The 16,965-nt window shown below is 38.7% G+C and overlaps 4 protein-coding genes across 4 annotated transcripts; 2 read left to right on the top strand and 2 right to left on the bottom strand.

Annotated features, from left to right (window-relative positions):
- The first annotated feature begins 666 nt into the window (after window positions 1-666).
- On the top strand, window positions 667-4,743 carry LOC137740258 (Beta-ketoacyl synthase). Its single transcript, XM_068480104.2, has 14 exons — window positions 667-824; window positions 895-1,124; window positions 1,340-1,447; window positions 1,519-1,590; window positions 1,698-1,784; window positions 2,105-2,256; window positions 2,467-2,547; window positions 2,647-2,680; window positions 2,788-2,854; window positions 2,941-3,017; window positions 3,326-3,386; window positions 3,509-3,591; window positions 3,723-3,794; window positions 4,104-4,743. The coding sequence occupies exons 1-14, from the start codon at window positions 725-727 to the stop codon at window positions 4,266-4,268; spliced, it is 1,389 nt and encodes a 462-aa protein (XP_068336205.2). The 5' UTR covers window positions 667-724; the 3' UTR covers window positions 4,269-4,743.
- Window positions 4,744-5,137: 394 nt separating this feature from the next.
- LOC148694139 (putative F-box/FBD/LRR-repeat protein At4g03220) lies at window positions 5,138-6,916 on the top strand. The gene is made up of 3 exons (XM_088699369.1): window positions 5,138-6,205; window positions 6,288-6,479; window positions 6,570-6,916. Exons 1-3 carry the CDS (start codon window positions 5,219-5,221, stop codon window positions 6,819-6,821), a joined length of 1,431 nt encoding a protein of 476 aa, XP_088555495.1. The 5' UTR covers window positions 5,138-5,218; the 3' UTR covers window positions 6,822-6,916.
- A 144-nt stretch (window positions 6,917-7,060) lies between these two features.
- On the bottom strand, window positions 7,061-10,628 carry CPZ (Metallo-hydrolase/oxidoreductase superfamily protein). Its single transcript, XM_068479971.2, has 8 exons — window positions 10,063-10,628; window positions 9,104-9,266; window positions 8,957-9,027; window positions 8,481-8,576; window positions 8,294-8,407; window positions 7,724-7,792; window positions 7,494-7,568; window positions 7,061-7,323 (listed from the first exon to the last, which is right to left on the bottom strand). The coding sequence occupies exons 1-8, from the start codon at window positions 10,438-10,440 to the stop codon at window positions 7,234-7,236; spliced, it is 1,056 nt and encodes a 351-aa protein (XP_068336072.2). The 5' UTR covers window positions 10,441-10,628; the 3' UTR covers window positions 7,061-7,233.
- Window positions 10,629-12,010: 1,382 nt separating this feature from the next.
- On the bottom strand, window positions 12,011-15,910 carry LOC137739952 (lipid-binding serum glycoprotein family protein). The gene is made up of 6 exons (XM_068479708.2): window positions 15,386-15,910; window positions 14,083-14,222; window positions 13,111-13,486; window positions 12,751-12,999; window positions 12,531-12,656; window positions 12,011-12,445 (listed from the first exon to the last, which is right to left on the bottom strand). The coding sequence occupies exons 1-6, from the start codon at window positions 15,800-15,802 to the stop codon at window positions 12,236-12,238; spliced, it is 1,518 nt and encodes a 505-aa protein (XP_068335809.2). The 5' UTR covers window positions 15,803-15,910; the 3' UTR covers window positions 12,011-12,235.
- Between the last annotated feature and the right edge of the window lie 1,055 nt (window positions 15,911-16,965).

Here is a 16,965-nt window from a genome sequence, read left to right on the forward strand (position 1 = left end):
CATCACTTCTCTTGTAATTACCAGTTTCTCTTGCATTGTAATTTATGATGCAAGTTAGTTTTATTCAACAAAATGAAAACATGAGAGTCGAGCTCTTATCATAAATACAGAGGAAAAAATACTTTACGATTATTTCTGCTTGAATCGTTTTGTGTTAAAACTCAAGTTCTATTGTTGTAGTATTGAGTTTAGGGTTATTGTTAAACTAAACAATAATCCGACTACAACAATACGAGTTACGACTATTGGTATCAGTATTTGGGTCAATTTAACATAAAAATATTATTTTGTTTTGTATATTCGGATTATTGTTCAATTCAATAAGTTTAGTATCAATATTTGTAAGTTCATAAAACAGCAACCAAGATATTAGTCTAATTTAATAGAAAGAGTAATGCTATTAAACACATAAAACTGACACAATTTATAATAAAGGTGTAATTCACTTACAATGTTGAGACGATTCACGTGGAACCACCAAAACATAATTGATTAAAACTATTGTGACGTCATGTATCAATAACACAAAAACGTGACACGTGACACATAAATATTTATCTACAAGACTTCACAACATTCACTGAAACGGTACACATGAGTGGCTCTCCTGAGTTAGGTGCAAGGCCCAAAATCAAGCGGCCCATTAAGATGTCTCAATGCAACAGTCGTCAAAAAGAGTTGAACAGAAAATGCCATAGCCATTGTTGGCGCTTCGAAGAAAACAATGGCGTCTCCCGCTTGGCGCAAACTCTTCAGTCGTCGCATGTCCTCGTCCTTCTTCACCCCCCCTCATCCTCTTCGTTCCCGCAGAGTCGTCGTCACTGGTACTCTCTCTTTCTCTCTCCCCCTCTCTCTCCTCTCTGTAATCTTAGCTTGCTGAGCTCTGGTTTGCAGGGTTGGGCATGGTGACGCCATTGGGCTGCGGAGTGGAGACGACGTGGAAGAGACTCATAGAAGGCGAGTGCGGCATAAGGGCACTGACCCATCAAGATATCAAGATGAACGGCTTTGATTCAGACACCCAATCGTACACCTTCGACCAGCTCACCTCCAAAGTTGCTGCAATCGTACCCTGTGGAACCAAACCAGGTGAATTCAACGAGGAACTGTGGCTCAATTCCAAGGTAATTTGCTTAATTTTAGTATCAAATTTTGAAAGTTTCGCCATTTAGTACTACGATTTGCTGATATTTCTTCGCACTTGTAACTCGTAAGTGGAGGTCTTAGTTGGATAGTGAGTTCGATACCAATTTAGTATGTCCGACTCATTGTATAAAAAAATGTCGAGAGTTTCAGGCTTTTACTGAAATGTTTGAAATGTATGTGTATATTTTGTCAGGATCATCGTTCGATGGCGAGATTTATTGGGTATGCTATGTGTGCTGCTGAAGAAGCACTTAAAGATGCTAATTGGATGCCTACTGAGCCGGAAGAGAGGGAAAGAACGGTAATTTCAAATTTTTAAGTTTGTTCAAATTTAAAAAAGAACGAGGTATATTTGAACTTGGAGAATGACAGGGTGTCTCAGTTGGTGGGGGAACTGGAAGTATCAGTGACATATTGGATGCTGCACAAATGATTTGTGAGAAGGTTGGTTTTTTGGTTTTGCATTTTGGGTTGTCATAATATTTATGCAATGATCTGGGAATGGTAGAAAGAACAAACTTGATATGTGCTGTTTCTGATTGTGTAACCAGCGTATTCGGCGTCTTAGTCCTTTCTTCATTCCTCGGATACTAATCAACATGGCATCTGGTCATATCAGCATGAAATATGGATTTCAGGTACGTGAACAACTTTCTGAGATACATTCTGTTCTGATGTATTATTCAAGGACCAATGTGGACCGAGATGTAGGTCATTAGCTGTCATGTTGGTCTTTTTTCAAGTTTGAAGCTGGCACCTAACCGTTGAAGTAACCAACAGGGTATAGTTGAAAGAGTGCCAAGAACACAAATGACTGCAACTCATTTCCCTCACTAAGCCATGAATTATATTCTTCTCTTTTCAATTTTCAAACCGAAAAGTCTCTTCTTAGTTTGAAGGTCATGCAGACATATTTTCTTGTAGTAAAGCATGCTTCTGGTGTTGTTTTTAAGCTTAGGGACCAAATCATGCTGCAGTAACAGCTTGCGCTACTGGAGCACATTCTCTGGGTGATGCCACAAGGATGATTCAGTTTGGAGATTCAGATGTTATGGTGGCTGGAGGCACAGAGTCTAGCATTGATGCTTTATCAATAGCAGGATTTTGCAAGTATGTTGTTCCACTGCTATATAGTATTATAAGCCTTTATGTGACTTAGCCATGTACCGCACACGTGCACAATCTTCTGATACCGAATTTCTAACCTGCATTTGTTGTAACGTATTTGGCTCTACTTACAAAAGTAGCTTCACTTTTAAGGGCGTTGTACTTTGTTTATACTTTTGTCTTGTTTAAAGGAGTCTTCTTCTTGTTTTCCAGGTCAAGGGCTTTGACCACGAAATACAATTCCTCCCCACAAGAAGCATCACGACCTTTTGACTGTGGTCGGGATGGGTTTGTGTAAGTACATATTCTTAAAAAGGTTTGTTTGCATGATTTGTGTGTTTCTGTTTTGTTTCTTGATGCTTACTGTTGTCTAACCTGTACTTATGATCCCAGAATCGGTGAAGGTTCTGGTGTTGTGGTTTTGGAGGTACTTCGGACGTCTATTTCTAGAAAATTAGTTCTTTAAAGTCTTCTCTTGTTTCTTTCAGTTTTTAGTTGGTGTATTTACTATTGGGTTTGTATTTTCCAATGAAGGAGCTTGATCATGCAAAGAATCGAGGAGCAAAAATATATGCAGAAATTCGTGGTTATGGCATGTCAGGTTGTTTGTCATAAACTAAATATATTGTATATGTTTTGTAATGCTCCGGTAATTTACTAGTTTCTGAAGATAGTGAGCCTGTACAGGTGATGCGTATCATATTACTCAACCACATACTGATGGAAGAGGTGCCATTCTGGCCATGACACATGCCATTAGACAGGTAAAACCTTAATGGGTGTATATGCCATTCTCAAAATCTTTTTTTTTTTTTTTTTTTTTTAATCTGAGTCGCACAATTTATATCCAAGGATGTCATTCCAAAAGTAGAAAATCTATATCCAATGATGATAGTTAAAATTACTTGGCTATTAAACTTCAAAAAGTTGATAGGTACCGTATGATTGCTCTAACTTGGCCCCTAGAAAGTTTATTGTTTGTGGTATGATCTATTAGGTGTCCTGAGCTAATTCTTCATCATATAGTTAAGTTTCTGTGGTTTATAGTAATGCACCTGCTCTTGACTCGCAGTCAGGCCTTCATCCTAAACAAGTGGATTATGTAAATGCGCATGCTACATCGACACCTTTGGGTAAGTGTTTATGACCTTTAGAAGTTGCTACAACTTCGTGTTTTCAGCTGTTCGCTTTAGAGTTTCAGGATGTATTAGAACTAGTATGGATGTGGCTCATCTTGTTTTAATGTACTAATCAGGTGATGCAATAGAAGCCAATGCTATCAAAACCATTTTCTCTGACCATGTGACATCTGGTGCTTTAGCATTGTCCTCCACCAAGGTATAGTATTTTCAAGTACCTTAGCTTCCGAAAAAAAAAAACGCAACTCATGAAGTTCAATATTAGGAACCTGTCGGTTGTATCTAGGTGGTGTTGTATAGTTGTTTTATTCGTATACATTTAAATTTCAGGGAGCTGTTGGTCATCTCCTTGGTGCGGCTGGAGCTGTTGAAGCAATATTTTCTATTTTGGCCATACACCATGTAAGTTGCTCCTTTGATGATTGAGATGGAAACAAATATCTGCAGAAAACGTAGCTGACTGATAATATATAGTTTCTTTGAAGATTCATGACAAAGTCATGCACCTAACCTTTCCCGGTAGGGCTAGCATGCTTAATCAATGGGGCGATTTAAATAAACGAGACAAAACTACATTACCTGTGTTCTCACCTGGATAATATAGTAAAGTCGACATTTTGTGGACTTGTGTTATTGCATATCATGCGAACATATTAGTGGATTTGTGTTGTTACATGTCTTTTGATTTGTTGCTTTCCTGTTTTATTGCAGGGAATTGCACCACCAACGCTTAATCTGTCACAACCAGATCCAGTATTTAAGGATGCTTTCATGCCTCTGACAACTTCAAAGACCATGCCAATAAGAGCAGCTTTGTCGAACTCTTTTGGCTTCGGAGGAACAAATGCATCCCTGCTGTTTACATCTGCTCCTTGACAAAATGGTTGGCGAAATCTTCTCGTCCAGATTGTGTTTGATGTAGATGTTTCTCCGAATGGAAAAAGATCTGCAACACTCAAAATCCCATCTTGCACAACTGAAGCTGATGGAATTCCCGAGTGTCATTGCTGCATTTCTGAATTGTTTCCCTTGATTTCGAAAATTGGACTGGTTTAGTGTAGTGGTAGTACTCTGTAATCACGGTTAGCTTGATTAGAGATTAGGTAGAGTTTCTTGACAACATATCTTCACTAACAGAACCGACAGTGAGGAGGAACTGTGATGAACGGAAATAAGTGAAATATTTTGCCAGGACAAACAGAATGTTGGGGGTTTGACCGTAAACGGCCGCCAGACGGAGGAGATGTAGCCCCGTGATGTGGTTCTACTATTCCACTTCTTTTATATAAAACATGTATACATTTTTTCAGTACTGTAATTTATGTCGATGAAATATCAACTTCGTCATCCACCCGCTCCTTCTATTTCCTTGTCATAGCTTTTGCAAATACGTTTTCTTGGCCTATATATATCCTTGTATTGCTAACGTTGTCGTTAACTCATAAGAGTGTAGAGATCAGCATATGATCCAACATTGTATCGCATGTGAATTCGCTACACTTCTGCTAAAAAATTTGTCATAGAATGTAAGAAGTCTCACATCGGAATTCTGGTTTCACTTCTAATGTAAGATGCCTTTTGTGATAAAACTTCACACCCGCTTGGCTAACAGGTGGATTAGTTAGGAACAATAGTTTTTGCACTCAAAATGATCGAAAGTATTATCCTACTCGAGATTAGTACAAGCCATTTAAGTGGACTTTCAAATGTTTTGGAGCAACATTAACAAGAATCTCGGCCGGCAATCAAACCAGCATTTTCCTCTGTTGTGAAGCTGTGACTTGCCTTTTGCTTCTTCTCTGTGATCTTGTTGTACTGAAGAAAGCATGGCAGACAGATTCAGTAATCTTCCGAAAGAAATCGCTCATCATATTCTATCCTTCCTCTCATTCAAGGACCTCACTCGGGTTGGCTCCGTGTCCAAAAGAAGCCAAGGGTTTTGTCTGTCAACTCCGTTTTTGAACCTGAACGATTTTTCTGATGTGCGTTTGCGTTGCAGCACGAGCAAAGGAGTGCTGAATTCTATCGACAGATTCTTGAGGCAACGCGGGGATAATAAGATGTTGAGCTTCCATTTTTCTTGGAGAAATCACGATATACATGAGAATGCTGGCCGTATTGAATGCTGTTTTTGTGACGAAGAAAAGTTTCGACTGAGTAAATGGATCGAGATTGCAGTGAGGTGCAATGTTGAAGTGGTTGATCTTTGGATTGCTTCAAGTGTTTGGTATCCAAGGCTTCCTACTTCTCTCTTTCTTTGCCCATCTTTGAGGTCTCTGGTTGTGATCAACATGGAGTGTTATATCAGCGATGCGGCTGCTTCCTTGGATTTTTCGTCTAATCTCGAATACTTTAACTTGAGTAGTGTTGTGATAGTAGGAGATGTGTTCTGGAAATGGATCTCACATTGCTGCCGATGCCTCAAGGACTTGCATCTTTATCATGTTTACGGCTTAAAGGACGTTAACTTAGAAAGCTTGTCTTTGGAATCGTTTAGTTTTGTGTTTCTTGATCTTTTCAGTGACTACGGCTGCAGTCTTAACATTTCAGGCGACAAAATTGAAAGGATATGTGTCAACTTGGTTGGTAGCTGTTATCCTAGCAAGAAATCCTTCGAGTTTTCGACTCCAAATCTTAAATATCTGCAGTGGCTTGGGAATTTCGGCACTCACGTAGAACTTGGAAAACTCGTGGGCTTGGAGAGGGCTGAGATTTCTTCGACTTGTGGAGTGGTTGACTTCGATGTCTTGTTTTGCATTCTTCGTTGCATACGCCGGGTTAGAGTTCTTATTCTGAACGACGAAATTGTCAAGGTAGTAGACGTTGAACTTCACAAATTTAGTAAATTGAATCAGAATTCGGTTTTCTGCAGTGTTTTACTGACTGGCATTTCAGGCTTTCTCGATGGACTCCTACGTGCCTCTACAATTAGACGGTGTTTGTGATTTGTCGATTCAAACTCTTAATTTGAATGATGGCTTCATCCCTGCACTCGTCGCTCTTTTACGCGGAATGCCTAGTTTGAGATCTTTGTCTATAAATTCTAGGAAAGTACAGGATTGCGGCAGTACTACTACCGAATCTAATGTAAGTTGAGTTCTTCGTTTCGTCTTCTAAATTGTAGTACTCTATCTGTTTGTATTTCTGAGAATTTTCCGACGTGTTACCGCCTTTTAGTGTTCAGGGTTTGCTATGGGATACTGGAAGTTGCAGAATCCTGCTTTTATTTCTGAAATCCAGGAGGTAGCATTGCAGCTGTACCATGGGTCTAATGCTGTCGAGTTTGCAAGGTATATTCTCGAACATGCTCCAAATTTGGGGAAGATGGCGATATATCATTTTCCGGATCAACTCGATGCTGTGTTGAAGTTACAGAGCACGATGATATCCAGTGCGCCAGTTTCCTTCCATGAAGTCTCAGAAATTTGACGTCTGAACCGGATTGATATATAGTTTTACAGTTGGGTTTCAGATTTCAAACTCTACTTTGAATGAAATGAAGACTGCTTTAGATTCAGCTCAAATTTTCTCTTGCAAAATAATTCTTCTTCAATTCTTAAACGCCTAATCTTCTTGCGTGCACATACAACGCGAGCGAGCTCTCACACACACGGACACACAAAGTATCATGGTGTTACTATAATTTAGTTCAAAGGAACGTGCGAGGATCTTCGAATGGAGGTTTGTATTGATAAGAAACTTGTCCACGATCACAACCTAGCAATGATATAACTCAAACAGAAGCCTAGAATTGATCTACCGAAAATCCGATTACATTTTTTCTCTATCGCTATACATATTACATATAGTAATGGACAAAATGATCTAAAAATTTAGGAATCTAAGCGTGGATAGATTTGAAACCTTCTGTAAGAGGGATCACTTTTGCTGACAGCTTGGACTGCAACCTTGATACAGCTTGACGAATGTCCTGCAATTGAAGGAGAACAATTCATTGAGTTATTTCTGAAACAATCAAATGATCATCCGATACACATGCAGAATATCCATATGCAACAACATGCCGTAAGCTAGGACGCTTTCACTCAATGTTACCAATAGAAACAAAAACAAGAAGACATGGTTCAGATAAGCGATTACCTCCAGATGGTAGCGGGAGGAAAAATGGGTTAACAGAACTGACTTATTTCTTATCCATTGGGCGTTCTCAATGATCTGCGTTAACAGAGTAAATTTTACAATTACAATTTCGGTGAAAAGATGCAGCCTAGTCATTAATCAAAACATATACAAAACCTGCAGGGACAGAGCAAACTATCTCAAAAATCATTAAAAAAAAACCCATAGAAAAATGCTAATTGATCACATGCCTCGTCTATATGTGTATGACCATGTTGCCGTGCATGCTCAATGCTGCACCCTTCATCCAGAAAAGTTGCCTGTCAAAGATCTCGTCAGTTAAAACATATTTTTCACCAAATTATGGAACTGTGTTTGTGTATATTCACTTCCATAGAGATGAACAAAAATTTAGAAAATAAGTTCATATGAAATCACTCTACCATAATGTTGAGCCATTTCCGAAAAGATTCGTATTCAATATATCCTTCTTCACAACAGACCTAAAATTACCAATGCCTACAACCACTTAACCTAGAAAATTTCCACAACACATCTAAAGACTGCCAGTAAACGATGATTAATGGGATTAAATTCCCGGTCTACTGAGGGCCAACAATAAAATGCCTGGCAATTTATGCATGGAATCCACTGTAATTATGTTGGTCAGTGAACTCTCCTAAACATGTATGATGCGACTCCGGAAATAGCCGTCAAGGAACTAAATATGCAGTGTTTGAATCATATCAAAAGCAGATGATTATATTTCTACATTTTATATCCAACAGAAAGCACTCCTAAAGGATAAGATTTCTTCACACCTCAGTTATAAGAATCTTTGCCCTCAAGGCATCAGCATTGCGTGGATCCAGCATATAATCTGACGTTGTATCCCCTGTGAAGGCTACTTCTGGTGACAATATAACGTCTGTAATCTAGAAAGCAAAAATCAAAATCAATACCAATTAATCAAGATAAACACAAAACTATTATGCAGCTATTACAAACCTCAACACCAGACTTCTTCAATTTCTCAATCTGCTTCCCTTTTAGATGAATGTACTGCTTCTTCAGCTTTTTTCTAACTGAGTAAATCACATAACCCTGAAAATTAAAAATAAAAAGAAGTTGCATGATATTCTGAACTCTGAGTTTTAGGTTGCATACACGTGCTATATTGGACTATCTATAATAGCAAGCAATGACATCAAGAACGAAAGGCCTCGCTTGTAAAGACTTTATAACCCCAAATAATATGAGTCTGGGACGTAGTGGATATGCTCCCAAGACCCACCACATGAATCCAATACTATGGAAATAATGATTCCTGATCTTATAGTAAAAAGAAAGAAGCCATGGCCCATTTGTTGCATATGCCTCTATTAAAAATAAACTAGTCCTACCATTCTGAACATTTACATTTGTAGTTCCAGAAACATTTCAGTAAACTATGTAGATGAACTATAATTTGATGAAGCACGCACCTGGCTAGGTATAGCATGTTGAGTCCTAAATGGCCGGACAACAAGGTTATTCCGCAATTCATATGTTTCACCTGAATTCAAATGTGTAATGTTATCACCTCAGGAATGAAGAGATATAAACAATCCCACTAAACTATTGCTACATACCAACATCCAATGCAACCAAATCAAGATTCAATTCCACATGACCCATCGTTCTGTGAATGTCTATTAGCTTCTCCACATCCTCTTTAATACAAGGAGGCACAAATACCGTTGGAGGTTTCAAGTTGTACAAACCACGACTAGCTACATACATCGGCAGCCCACCCTGAAACGTTAAATACAGTTCAAGCACATACTAACATTTCAACCTCCAAATGAAGCAAAATAGTTCTGTCTTAGAAGATTAAAAGTAATCAAATGTGGATGCAGCTAGTCATCAGAACACGGATGCATGGTTGATTTTGGAAGCCACCAAATTTGCTTTTACACCAACCTAAACTATGAGCCTGTTTGGAAGTGCTTTGCAAATGGCTAAATTCGCTTTCACATAACCAAAAATGCTTATGAACATTTGATGGAAAAATCTTAAAAGTGCTTCTAGGATTCCAAGTGCTTTATGGAAAAACACTTGTATGACAAAGGCGTTTTTAGTAGAAGTGCTTCTTAAAGAATAATTTCCAAACTAGCTCATAACTTACAGAACTTCCAATAAAGTCACAAATTTTCAATAGTTATAAACTAACACAATCACTGACTTATAAGAAATTGTGGATACATAGATGGTTGACTTGAAAGCCACGAAATCTGGAAGTGCTTTTAATATGGCTAATAGCACTTTCAGATGACGCATAGCGCCTAAGTGCTTCTGTGTTTCGAAGTGTTAAAACTTCAAAACACTTGAATTTTCCATTAAAAATTTGAATGTGCTTCTATAAAAACGTTTCTAGCAAAAGTGCTTTTCAGAGAAACATTTATAAACGAGCCCATAACTTACACAACTCATAACAACAAAGTCCTAAACTTTCACTCAACTATAAATTAACACAACCATTAACTTGTATAATTGAACTGAAGCAAACAAATTAATGGATACCCAAAAGAGCAAAGCAAGAGGAGCTCACAATATGATCAAGATGGGCATGAGTGATGAACAAAAAGTTCTGATGAATGGCCCTGGAGGGGCACCTCCCGATGTCGAAAGCGCATTTGAACTCCGGGACGATAATGCAGGTCTCATGGCCGCCAATCGAGAGACCCTCAATGTTCAAGCCCTCCAAGTCCATACCTTTGCGGAGAACCTGGGACCGGGCAAGCCGGTACTCTTCGTCCTCGATTGCCCGACCGAATGCGGGCAGTAAAGGCGACCCTTTGAGGGAATTAACGGAATTGGCATGGGTTTGCAGTGAAGCTCTCTGGGACTTTGGCGTTTGGGAGATGGGTTGGTGGAAGGGGAAAATTAGAGGGGCTTTGGAGGGTGAAATGGTCAGAGAAATTTGCATCTTTCTTGTGGGTTTGTGGTGAGAGTGAAGCTCATAAGATAGCAAAAGTGAGGGGGGAGAGAGAGAGAGAGAGAGAGAGAGAGAGAGGGAGGGTTTTAGCGAGGTTTTTCTCAGAGTGGAGAGAGTGGATTTTGTTGCTCTGTCTGGGTAAACCGAAGATATTTTGGGGGAGCTTTATCTAATTTTACGAGGGAGAAGACACCAGACGGTGCGTTTTGGCTGTTGAATGGCGGGGTTCACGATTTTGGAAGTACCCCAAAACGGTGCGTTTCGCTGCGAGTATGATGAAGTGGAATTTGTTTGGAGAAGCTTGCTTCTTTCTTTCTTTCTTGTTTTTTTGGGGGGTGGTGGGGGCTGGGGGGGGGGGGGGAGGAATTGCTTCTTTCCTTGTTAGGAATCGAAGGCTTCACTTACCTATTCAATACAACATTCTGATTTTTTAAGATATACTCTCTTGTCACTAATTCACCACGTGACAAACGTCTATTAAATGAGCGCGTTTCACTTTTTAAACACATGACAAACATCTATTAAACGAGTAGTATGACTATGTTTTAGTTACAAAAGTGAGTCATTCAATCTCGAGGGCTTGGGGTGAAATTTTGTTTTGGCACAGCTACAAGGGTGAGAGGGTTTGAAACAATCATGGGGCCACGGGGTACGTATGGTGGAACATGATACAAGGGCTAGAGAAATTTTATGGACGGACAAACAAGACGCGTAATTTGAAGGTCCGTTCATAAGTTTTCTTCACAAACTAGAGCCCATTATGGGCCTACGTGTTCTATTTCTCTCAAGAAACAGATTTTACCCTAATCTCCAATTGCTTGGAGTTCAAGGCTCCTACCCTTTATTGTAGCAGTAGTCTTATAAATTAGAGCTCCAACTCTTCAAAATCCCATTAGATTTCAATTATGTCTGCCAAGAGAAAAGCACGAGGCGACATCTCAAAGAACTCTAAACAGATCAAAGTTGGAAGATTCGAAAACGGGACGAAATAAAGGAAGACAAAGATGATCAAAGCACCAAGGATGTTGAAACACTACGGCGGCCTCAATCACCAGACCTTGTTATCCATCGAATCCTCTGACTCTCTTCCCACTGAATCCGCTGTCCGAATGAGCTTTCTTTCCAAGCAATGGGAAGCTGTGTAGTCTTCAGTCCCTGTATTGGATTTCGACGAGGGAAACATTCATCATACACTCGACAAAAAGCCAAGAAAGTTCATCAAGATTTGGGAAAGGTAATGTGGGTCAAATCCGTGAGAACGACAAGCAGCTCTTGAAAAGTTGTCCCTCAAAACTGTGGATTTGGAAAACTCCGATCTCGTCATCTTTGCTTCGTGCATTTCCATCGAGCATTTGTCATTAACGTCATGTGTTACGCGGAAGATTCCGAGATGAGGGACTCCTTCCTTCGGATGGCACCTTTTTGCAAACATACCACAAATTAAGAAATGGACCTGAAATGGAAGACCAATGGTTTTTCGTTGTTTTCGCTTTTGAAGTTTAGGGTTTCATACAATCTTCATTTTTTCGAAGTTTAGACTTTCCGTTAGTCTCTAGCAGCATGCGTAAAGCCATGTAGCAAGTAGTTTTCTCTAACGAAAACATGTACACCGGTGTTTTTACAAACATTGAACAAAATATATGTTACAATTTCACATTCAACGAGCGGAAGGGTTCTCCTTCCTTCTGAAGTTTACATATGAACATTGAACTGTGACATACAAAGAGGGAATGCTGAGGCCTTGAATCCTCATAAGCAAAGACCAAGTCAAGGATGATGTATGCGTTTAGACAATGCTGTGCAGAAGCCAATTAAGATTGCGTGAATGTGATGCCTCATATATTACATCGCTGCAGACCATGACTCTTGAACTCGAGCAGACTAGTTCAGCGTTTTGAAGGGTGAAGCCGTGAACGATTGGTAAAGGGAATCCCTTTACGAGATGCGAGTTCACGTATGGCAAGAAAACAGTCTGGATAATTGTCCACATTACTGGCTGCAATGTAAGACATATATAACGGTTAATAACTTAATGCAGGAACTAACTTTAGTTTGAGTAAGCTTTTGTGAAACCTGAATACCTGTACTAGATACAACCGAAGATTTCCAATATTGCTCCACTTCAACGACATTGAAAAGTCGTTCAATTTCACGCTTCCAGCCAGGTTATTGCCTGAGATTTTTACTGAACCGGATCCACGAATGACCTAAAAGAACACCAAACTTTACTATTGTTTGTTTTACACAATTATCATGCGTAATTACCTATTCAAAGGAAAGATTATCATGTGATATACTTACCAATGAGATGCATGCAACTGGTATTACTCTGTCTTCTTCCAATACATCGATTATCAGGTCCGAGTAAATGGTAGCATCAATATTATGATCTGAAATCCTTACGACTGGAGGAGAATATAAGGATATGTTCAAGTCCATATCATGGTTCGGGTATTTCTTGTATAGTTGGGGAATAATAAATCTCCATCCAGCAGTGTTCAAAAAAGACTGATCTGGTATTTTATCTACAATCCATTGCATAAATTCTGCCTGGCCAAAGATAGACACTGAATGATAAATACTTTGAAGACATTTTTACGCTTATCGGCATATAAACACAAGAGAACACTAAGAAAATACACAAATATTTCCAATACTTACATTAAAATAGGCAGCTGCTACAGAGTTGAACACTGCCTCATCCAGTGAAATTCCGAGCATTTTAGATGGATCTGAGCAGGAAACTAAGGGTTGTGCATCCTTATTGCGGTACTCAGAAAGTGAATCCTTATTGTGGTACTCAGAGACTGAAGCATTTCTTCTTCCAAATAAACCATTAATCTCAAACCCTATGGAAGAATTGCTCAATACCGGATCATTCACAAAAGTCATATTCAAAGCAGTATTATCATCCAACGGCACCTCCTTTGGAAGAGCTTGCATAAAAGAATCGAGCTTTAAAACGCCATCTTTGAGTTCCTTGGTCATAGAAGTTTCCACTGCAGATCCTATTTGCTCTTCAAATGCATCAATCATCCTGAAGGATGACAAGGAGATGGATTATTAATGGGAATAAATTAAATTCTGATCTTTCTCTTGAACTAAAAGGGGCATTAGTCAGACAGCACACAATGATAAGGAAACCAAAATGCTGGTAAATCTAGAGACAATTAGTTGAACCCATTAATCATAAAAATTAACCAGTCAGTGATGAAGCAAACATCCAAGGAAAGTGGTTTACTAAAAACTTGTCCATAGTAAGGAGCAATTAAGCACACACCAAACTTTGGTACTCTAGCTTTATAGAAGCAAAAGGTTTTCCATTCAAGAAATACCAAAACAACAGAAAAAGACCAGTTCCAGAGAAGTATATGTTTTAGGAAGAGATATTCGCAAGAAACGGCTGCTTAATTACAGTATTGATTTCGGAGTCTGTAAATTTTGTGGTAGCCATTGAAAAGATCGTTTCTGGTGGATGGAATGGAAAGAAAAGTATGGCACATAAAAATCCTGGCAATTTCTTTCTAGATGTTTGTGGAACACCAGCATAATAATAGTTTTGACTGCTGGAGCCAGGGGAACAACAATTACAAGAGTACACAGTTCTCCACAACCAAACAGAAAATTGCATACCCTTGATAAAGCCAAGAGGCTCCTCCATCCAATTTTATGGATATCTCTTTAACGTAACAACCACAATCCTTAAGGGTAAGCTTCAAAGTTCCCTCCTCGATCCCCAAGCCTAATGAGAGCCCAACTTCCAAGCCTTCAACCTTCAAGGGAACAAACTCAAATTCATTAAAAGGTCCAGAAAAGGAAATAAGTTTTCATGTCACAACTACGTTTCAAAATAAACAGCTGCATGATTCGATCAATAAATATGTGTAAGCGCAGGCGCACACACACACATACAGTCTTTCTTTCTCGAAGTCCAATAAATCTTAAGAAACAAATAAACGAGACAAACAAGCTAAACCAGCAATCACACTGTTCACTCTCTCAACTTTTTCTGGCCTGAACAGGCCATTTTAATACTCAAAAACTAAACAAAAGCACCGCCTTTATTCGAAACTGGACATGCACAAGCTATACAATGGTAATAGCACCAATTTATTGTTGGATAGTGGTCAAATTAGGCTAGGAAACAAAACAATATTGATGAGGGAACATTATGATAAGGATTATGTTTCCTTGTTTTGTGGCTTTTTTGTTCCTTATTTTGTGGCTCAATTTGCTCCTTGTTTTGTGGTTTTTTCAAAGCCATAATTATTTGGCTTTCGGGTGGAAGAAAGGAGGAGAAGAAAAGGGGTTGTTTTTTATTTAAATGCCTTGCCAAAGGAGAAGGAACGGATGAAGAGAAAAGCATCCAAAGAGATAGTGAGAGCATTTGGCTCTACCATGGGTACGGGTGAGAGAAATCAAGAGAGCTAGAGTGAAAGATCTCTTGTGAAAGAACTCTTGGGGGTAGAGTGAGGCTATTGGGAAAATTCTGTGAGTGGGTGTACAAGGGATATGAGATTGGGTTATGTCGATTTAACTCATGTGTAACTTGTACTGTTTTTCTCATAGTGAAGAGCAATATCTCTCCGAGAACGTAGGCAGATTTTTGCCGAACCTCGTAAATTTCTCTGTGTCTTTATTTCTTGTATTTTAAACTATTCAACTGTGGGTTTGTATGTTGGTGAAGATAATCAGTCAAGACACAACAATTATTCCCCAACTGCATCATCATACCAGACAATTATGTTATTCTCTACCACTAACTCCATTCATACACAAAGAACAATAAAGCAACTTAATTTACAATTAATCATACTTATTAGCAAAAACCCAATTACATATATAAAAAACTATACAAATTTCACCTATCAATTTGCAGAAAAACCCAAAAAATTAACCCCCAAAAAAAAATTAATAAAGCAAAATTAAGCCATACCTGAATCGAGGCACGACCTTCATCCGAAACAACAACGGGAGCAATCCAAGTACTGTAGGAATAGTGCCAATTCATGCTCAGATTGCAGGTGACCCCCGAAGCAATAATGGCGATTCCGTCGTCTCCCAGCACGAAATGCGACGGACCCACATCGATTCCGTAGATTGTGATGTTGGAGAGCACCATATTAACGTTTCCCAGAAACGGGATTCTCTTGGATTTCGAAATCTTGGGGAGCTGGAGTGGAATTATGGAGGAAACAGCCTGAGTTACCAGCAAGTCCTTGAGAAAATCGAGACCCTTTTGGGAGATGACGACAGACGTGAAGGCTTGGTCAGCGGCTTGAACTTGCAGGTGGGGCGGCGGTGCGAGGAAAAAGGAAGCTATGAGGAGGAAGAGAATAGTCGGTGGCGCCATTGAAGTCTCCGGAGAAGAGGAGAGAAATTTTTTTCTTCTTGTTTTGGCTATGGCGCAAGGAGAAACGTGGAAAAGGGCGCAAACTTTAACTAACTTAAACAAAACTCTTGGTATGAAATGTCCTAAACACCCCCATAGTTTCTGGTTTTGTTTGTGGCCTGTGGGTCCATGGTTGGATTAATGATAAGGGCAATCTTGAAATTTTAAAAATAAAAGAGGGTAAACTTTCTGTTGTTTAATTTAAATTGGGGTGTGATATTCACACACACATTTTTTTACTTCTTACACACATTTTTAATTTTCGATCGTCAGATCAAATGAATTTAAGAAAATCAAGGGACATAAATCAACAAGAGGTGTGTGAAAATCAAAAAGAGATGTGTGCATAGCACACCCTTTAAATTATGTGATTTACTAATTATTAAATATTGTACTAATTTTATCAAAAAATATTTCTTTTGCTCTTAATTTCATCAAACTAGCTTCTCGCTCGATATTAATTTATTATGATTATTGTATTGTGGGATCTAATTTAAATTGCATATATTTAAAATTTAAAAAAAAAAATTATCAAAAAAGTTGAGAAAAAAAGATAAAGGGTTAATTACAAAAAACTACCTCAAGTATGGGTCAAATGACACTTTCATACCTCATCTTTTAAAATTGACAATGTCATACCTCATCTTACGAATTTGTGTCAATGTTATACCTTCTGTTAGTTTGGCCGTTTATTTCTCAGTTAAATGCTGACGTAGCTTGATCCGGGACCATTTTTATTAAAAAATTAATAAAAAAATTATTAAAAACAAAAAAAATCATTTAATATTATTTAAATATTAAAATAATAATAAAAAGTACATAAAAAAATAAAAAACATTAGCCATCATCTTCCCTCTCCTTTCGTGCATCTCCCCCCTCTCTCTTCCCCATCATCTTCCTGAAACCCAGCAACCCAAAAAAGAAGAAGCAGAAAGAAGAAGAAGAAGAAGAGAAAAAAAAAAAAAAACCCAAACCAAACCAAGCCCAGGTCATCCCCCCTCCCCCCACCACAAACTCAACCCCCTGCAACCTAGAAAGGAGGAGGAAGAAGAAGGAAACACAAAAAAAAAAAAAAAAAAAAAACAATGGGAAACCCAGTTCGTCCCTTGCAGAAGAAGAAGAAG

The sequence above is a fragment of the Pyrus communis genome, chromosome 9, assembly GCF_041283825.1.
Source record: "Pyrus communis isolate YQ-2024b chromosome 9, ASM4128382v1, whole genome shotgun sequence".
In the NCBI taxonomy this organism is placed as follows: Eukaryota; Viridiplantae; Streptophyta; class Magnoliopsida; order Rosales; family Rosaceae; genus Pyrus; species Pyrus communis.

Coding starts and splice junctions, on each gene's coding strand:
- LOC137740258 (XM_068480104.2), top strand. CDS start 725: ATGGCGTCTCCCGCTTGGCGCAAACTCTTCAGTCGTCGCATGTCCTCG. Junction 3,387..3,508: donor TGCTACATCGACACCTTTGG/GTAAGTGTTTAT, acceptor TGTACTAATCAG/GTGATGCAATAGAAGCCAAT. Junction 3,795..4,103: donor CTATTTTGGCCATACACCAT/GTAAGTTGCTCC, acceptor GTTTTATTGCAG/GGAATTGCACCACCAACGCT.
- LOC148694139 (XM_088699369.1), top strand. CDS start 5,219: ATGGCAGACAGATTCAGTAATCTTCCGAAAGAAATCGCTCATCATATT. Junction 6,206..6,287: donor TGAACGACGAAATTGTCAAG/GTAGTAGACGTT, acceptor CTGGCATTTCAG/GCTTTCTCGATGGACTCCTA. Junction 6,480..6,569: donor GTACTACTACCGAATCTAAT/GTAAGTTGAGTT, acceptor ACCGCCTTTTAG/TGTTCAGGGTTTGCTATGGG.
- CPZ (XM_068479971.2), bottom strand. CDS start 10,440: ATGCAAATTTCTCTGACCATTTCACCCTCCAAAGCCCCTCTAATTTTC. Junction 9,267..10,062: donor ATGCCCATCTTGATCATATT/GTGAGCTCCTCT, acceptor TTAACGTTTCAG/GGTGGGCTGCCGATGTATGT. Junction 7,324..7,493: donor CCTCCCGCTACCATCTGGAG/GTAATCGCTTAT, acceptor CTTCAATTGCAG/GACATTCGTCAAGCTGTATC.
- LOC137739952 (XM_068479708.2), bottom strand. CDS start 15,802: ATGGCGCCACCGACTATTCTCTTCCTCCTCATAGCTTCCTTTTTCCTC. Junction 13,000..13,110: donor TAGCAGCTGCCTATTTTAAT/GTAAGTATTGGA, acceptor ATCTTTGGCCAG/GCAGAATTTATGCAATGGAT. Junction 12,446..12,530: donor TTCGGTTGTATCTAGTACAG/GTATTCAGGTTT, acceptor CTTACATTGCAG/CCAGTAATGTGGACAATTAT.